At 43.5% G+C, this 6,334-nt stretch overlaps 1 protein-coding gene across 1 annotated transcript in view; it reads left to right on the forward strand.

The window, feature by feature from the left end:
• LOC124234442 (all-trans-retinol dehydrogenase [NAD(+)] ADH4-like) overlaps positions 1-4,909 on the forward strand; it is a 12,871-nt gene extending 7,962 nt beyond the window's left edge. Inside the window, exons 6-7 of the mRNA XM_046651784.1 lie at positions 3,443-3,651; positions 4,337-4,909. Of these exons, the coding sequence (XP_046507740.1) occupies positions 3,443-3,651; positions 4,337-4,479 (352 nt within the window). The 3' untranslated portion in view covers positions 4,480-4,909. The remainder of the gene's footprint in view (positions 1-3,442; positions 3,652-4,336) is intronic.
• Positions 4,910-6,334: the final 1,425 nt, after the last annotated feature.

The following is a 6,334-nucleotide window of genomic DNA, read 5'->3' on the forward strand; positions in this document are numbered from 1 at the left end:
ATTTGTTTATTTTATATTTAATACTAGTATACTTATATGTATATAAATTACATATTCTTATATAAGCAATATTTAATTAATTCAATATTTAATTTTAATTAAACAGAAATAAATTAAGGAAAAACTCAAAGATGAAATTTTAAAAGAATTTGCCTACACGAAGTCAGCAAAAAAATACGAAAAGGAAAAGAAAAGCAGATTTAGAGGAGGGAGTAAGACAAGGTGTTTGGCGTCGCCCTAAGGGGAGGTATCCACTCCCACCTTCCCGTGGAGCAAAAAGAGGTCAGCAACCTACAACAATCCAGTTTGTCCATCAGATCTCAATACGCGCGCTGCAAAATTAGGTCCAGATTATAGAAACTATGGGAATAGTTTCGAAACATCACTAGAAAATAGTGATTAAGTATTTCTCTGTGTAGTAGTTTTTGCCACTGAACCACTCTACAGAATCACGTGTCCCAGTTACGGCAGCCTTCCTTACTAATTTGTATATTAAGTTTCTGCTTAATTCACTGCAACGATCTCAATACGCGCGCTGCAAAATTAGGTCCAGATTATAGATTTGAAATTTTTAACCCCGTAAAAATCATACACACACACGCACTGCAAAATTAGAAGTCACTCTCTTTGGCCTAAATGCTGCAAGCACTGCTCAGTCCGATTCCCCCTCCTCTGGGACGCTGCATCCTCTGCGGGGCCGTCCGAGCATGCGCCCTGGTTGCGGCCTGGAGGCGGCCGGGCCCATCCGTCCCGAAGGCGGGCGAGCCGCCCAGGCGGCCGAGGGAAAGGGAGCTCGCCCGCGCGCCCAGCCCCGCAGGCCAGCACCTTCACCTAACGCGCGTTTGCTCAAAGACGCTAAGTAGAGTTTCTTTTGTTTTGTTAATGAAATGACCAAAGAATTCATCAACTAATCATCTGCCTGTGGATTCCTCGGGTCCTCGGGGAGACTGCGAGGTAGCTGCGGGCCATGCCCTTCTGTTTCCGCCTTGGCTCAGCCTGGCTGCTAAAGCCCTCCCCTGGGGAGGGTCTGACGGGCGCAGTCTGTGCTCCCGCCGCGAGCGGGCTCTGCGGGCCCTGGCCCTTGTTCTCCCCTGACCTGGTCCTTCCCCAGGAGGGCATGGAGAGCAGGGAGCGCTGCTGAGAGCTGTCGGGCCTCTCCTCTCGGAGCCGTTTCACTGCAGCCCCTGGAGCCGTGTAAAGAGGAGCTGGCAGGTCCCAGGCGCTCAGCCACCTTAGCTGCTACTGAAGATGCATGCCCTGAAGGCTGCTGGCCCGCACTTCTCCCCCGTCTGCAAGGCTTCAGGCCCTGCATTCTCTACTGTCCGTGTGCCACATCCTTTCCTCCACTTCCCACAGCTCGAATTTCTTACAGTCCTTGAAATTCAGCCTATTTGTCTTGCTTTTCTAGTACAGAGATTCTCAGAACTGGCTGTGCCTGAGAAGTGCCTGGGAAATGGCTGCTGTTGGTCAGTCCCAAGGAAGGGGCACACCTCAGGGGATTCTCGTGAGCGGAGTCCAGGGACCAACATGTTTTACAAGATTCTCAGGTTGAGAACCACTGACCTAAACCTTGGCGGGTTCTGTTACTAACTGATTTATTATAGCGAGAAATGTATTTTAGATTATGGAATAGAATTACCCCCGAGAATCCCAATAAAAAGAAATGAATTTATTTAATCCCCCAAAAATGAGCTACCTACCCTCCCACCGAAAGTTTCCATCACTAGGGAGAGCTAAGTTTCTGGGTGGTAGAGAAGATTCCAGTAACGGGTATAAATTTCATTTCAGGGACCTCTAATGCTCTAAGGCAGCCTAAAGAACCCAACAGAACAATTAGAAAGTTACAATAACTGATAATATTATGAGGTTTTGAGAATTAAAAGTAATTCTCTTCAAAAGTTATCAGAGGCTCCTAAATAAAACCCTGTATTTGTATATATACCCATTTTAACTAAGTCATCCTTATGGAAGTTCATTCCTTGCTTGGAGCAAAGCTCAGAAATGTAGGAAAGGCGACAGGAAAAATGCTAAGAAAAGAAAAGAAGCAGGAGTGAATACAAGCGGCTACCTTAAGGGGACAAGTAGCACCTGTGGTCTTTTCCCCTCTCCATGGATCTCTCTATACAGTATAAACAAAAATGTTTCTGCCATATAAAAAGTGCAGAAAGTAGAAGAGTTGCTATTCAGACATATTAGGAATTCTCAAAGCAATAAATAAACACATGTAATAAAAATTTCAAAACACATTCAGAAAGTTCTAGGTCATTGCATCTTCCATCACTAACAGACAGAAGAGAGAGAGAAGAGGGAGAGAATGTACTGGCCTTCACATTGCTTCTTTCATGCAGCATATCAGTGATGAGAAGGAGCCATACTTCCTATTGGGACTTTTGTAAAAGTAAAAATTGCCCCGACAGTTCAGAATCAAGTTGACCACTGACTATGATATGAGACGAAGTTTATACTTTTCTTCTATAATATTAGTCTCAGACGATTTTAAATATTCATCTATTTACCATAGGGCTTCTATGTGGAATGGCCATCCATAAGTTTACATCTCTCTCAAACTTATTTACGTTTTCAACCCCTGGCATTTTTATATGAACCCCAAACTTGCAGTAGGTTAACATACAATGTTTTCTCTTTCTTTCTTGCAAAGATCAATGCAACTCCCCTGTGCCACCGTCTTCCGGGTGGGGACTCAGCAATCAGGGAAGTCCAAACTTGTGGCTTCACAGCCTCAATATGAGGCCCTCTGGGTTGTTACAGCAGAAAGGACAGCTGGCAGCTTGCTCACTGGCTGTTCTGTTTGGGCTAGGAGAGGACACACGTCACTTCTGCCCATAGCCCGTTGGCCAGAGTTAGTTACATGACTCTGCCTGACTGCAAGAGAGCTACAAGGCGTCGGGGAGCAGAGGAAATGTTGGAGGAGCAGCAGCCAGTGTCGTTTTCCGTGTAACAGTTTTCCCTCTGTTTTCAACAGCATTTCTTTTTGTTTGCACCACATTGAGATCTACTAAGTGTACAGCGTGTACCTCATTTCCTAGCCTAGTGAACACTTATTGACTCTCTCTTCATGACTTTAAAGCTTGTGGCTGTATGCCCCTGGAATTGCAAATATTTAGTGTATACACACAGTAGATTATTGAAAACTTGATTACAGTTTAAAATATCTTCTATAGATATTTAATCTCTTCAAGTGTGTTTATCTTTCTTGATATACAATGATATACATCCTAGGTTCGGCATAACTATGGTATTACACAGGGTAAAATAATGTTTTGTTTCTTTTCAATATCTTTTTTGATGAAGCTCAAAAATTTATTGAACGTTCTGTCTGAAACAGAACAGTGGAGCCTCAAGTCGCAATCTACAATACTGTGACCTCTTTAGCTTGAATCCCATTATCATGCATGCAGAGTTGTGTAAATCCTCCTTAAAGCATTGTACATATCCGTGCTGGAATTCGTGTTCTACTTTTCTACTTACTCAGTGTTTTTTCTTTGACCTTCCAGAGAGCAGCCCTGGACTGTGTAAGAGTAGGTTGGGGATCATGTACTCTCATTGGAGTAGCCATGGGTGACAAAGGATTGACTATTTCTCCACTGGAGCTAATAATGGGCCGGACTATAAACGGATCATCGTTTGGCGGTCAGTTTTTTTTCTTTTAATTTTCTCCCTAATACAGTCATGTGTCACTTAACAACGGGGAGACGTTCTGGGAAATGTGTCATTAGGAGAGTTCATCATTGTGCAAACATCATAGATTCTACTTTCACAAACCTAGATGGTACAGTGCACGCCTAGGCTGTGTGGTACTGATCTTCTGGGATCACCACTTATGCAGTCTGCCGTTGACCAACACATCATTATGCAGAGCATGACTATAGTGCTCAAATTCTTATAACGAAGATTATTGAAAGGAAAGGAAAATAATTTGTTGTTTAAATATTGAGTGTCTAGAACATATTAAAGACTACATAAAAGTTATTCTATTAAGTACTTGAAAGTAAACAGAGTTTGTATAGAAGGATAACTACAGTTTGCAAATTGAAATTCAATTTACGCTTAAATGAACCAGCACAGAGGAACAAAAGTTAAACTTTGACCATATTCAGATCATCCCTTATCTTGAAATAGAAAATAATCTTGGCTTTCTTAATGAAGAAAAATGTTTGAATAGACTAAAGTACAGAATATTAAAGATGGGGGGTGGTAACCTATTTGAAGCAACCTAAATCTAACCTCATAATTTCATTCACTCAGCTCACACTGATTACACTACGTCTTCATGTCAAACACCAGGTCTTTATTTGGCATTTTGATCATATTACAGGTTGGAAAAGTGTCGATTCTGTTCCAAAGCTGGTCGCTGACTACAAGAATAAGAAATTCGATCTGGATGCATTGGTGACCCACACGCTGCCTTTTGACAAAATCAATGAGGCATTTGACCTCTTGCACCAAGGAAAAAGGTAAAGTATCAAACAGACAGTTCAGTGGTTTGAAAAACCTTTATGATGATTCTATTTTTACTTGCTGTTAAGAACTGACCAGTTGGTCTTTCTGACGCTTTCCACATCATCAGAGGTGCTTCAAAGATTAAATAATAGCCATTTGAAAAAAGGGAAAGCTTCCTACTCTATTACCACAATGGACACTGCCATATACTTTCCCAGTATAGAGTGGTGGTATAAACTGACACATATTTTCCCTTTAACAAACAATTGTTAACTCAATTGGCGCTGCTCCCTAGAAAGAGAGGTTTCTGTGGTATAATGTCAGGTCCCTGTGGTGCAATGCAGCCCTGGGTCTGAAATCATTACGTTCTGCAGTTGACACAGAGTGCCCACTCCTGGCCCTTCATGATCAGAACCAGCTGAAAACCATGGAGATGTGCGCAGGAGTGGCAGGTATCAGATCCTTAAAGAATGCCCAGCTCTCTTATTCTCTTGCTTTGTCACAGGTTTCCTATGAGAAACATTCTATCCACAATTTTAGCTCTATATTGTGCTGCCTTGGCGTAGACCCTGAGAACTGACATATAGAAATGTCCCACGCCGGGGATCTCTAGTGTTGGACAGTGGGGAAGACTAGGACCAATGATTTTGGTTAAGATGATCAAGCAAGCCTTGATCAATAGGAGCAAAGGGCAAAATCATCAGGAACAATGTTGCGTCGAGAAGATGCAGGACAAAAGAGCAACAAAAAAGAGAAGACATCACAAAGGAGAGGGGTAAAAACCTAAAGTTAAATGACAGGAGTTTGAAGCAGAGAATAAATGTTGCAAAACAAGAAAACAGGTCCACAGTGTGAGGACTCAGGCTCCTTCTGGGGAGGAAACCTGAGAAAACATCCCTACTGACATGAACAGCCTAATCTGCAAATCTGTTAGCTACAAGACACTGAAAAGAAGTTCAGTAAAAAGAAAAAAAGAAAGGAAGATTTTTTTTAAGCTACGCTAAGTATCTAAGTAGTATATAATCCTCACAATATCTTGCACAATCTCAATATCCTCATAAGGGGTAATTCTCAAGTTAGGAGTTGGGTTGGGGTTCAGGGCCTCAGACTCTGGCGCTCATAGCCTGTCTCCCACTACCCCTTTTCCCCCGGAGTTCTCAGTCATGGAACATACTCACAGGCAATGCAAAATGGCAGCCAAATGGAAAACATTGCATTACTTTGTTAATTGCTGGGCAAGTCTCCCATAGTCTTAAAGTAGGCCTGGTAGTCAGTGGTAGTAATGGAGGCCGAGGGGTAGACACCTGAATGAGGCCTCCTACTCTCCTTCTGGCCCCCTGAGAAGACTACCTGGCTGCCCACACAGATGGAAAGGTGGAGCAGAGAAGGCAGAGGATGGGCCTCCGCAGGCGTGATTACCATGTGGGTACAGGAAGCAGAGAAGAGGATAGGCCCTCCAACCATACCAGCTGCAAAGAAGCAAGGAAATGGAGGGAAAGGGATGGGACACAGTGACCAACTGGCTTATTAAGGTGCAGTGCCCCTGACTCATGGTGAGGAAGGGACACAGAGGTTCTCCCTCCACAGCCCCTGGGTGAAGAGTACATTTGTGCATGGCCACCTACTGATGCCAAGGATTCCGCAGCTCCAGCAGTAGGGTCCGAGATAAGGAATTCTCTGTCCTGGAGGCTTCTCCCCTCTCTGCTTCTGCTTGTTGAAGGAGTTATCCAGGAGTAGGAATTTGGGGTTTCCACAAAGTAGCATCCCAACACACCAACCACCCCTCTTTTGAAGCCCCGTTTGCCCTTGGCTACAGGAGAGCCAAGAGCAGTGACTATTCCAAGATGGAAACCTCACTCCAACCTCAGCATGC

The sequence above is a fragment of the Equus quagga genome, unplaced genomic scaffold, assembly GCF_021613505.1.
Source record: "Equus quagga isolate Etosha38 unplaced genomic scaffold, UCLA_HA_Equagga_1.0 73943_RagTag, whole genome shotgun sequence".
Taxonomy (NCBI): domain Eukaryota; kingdom Metazoa; phylum Chordata; class Mammalia; order Perissodactyla; family Equidae; genus Equus; species Equus quagga.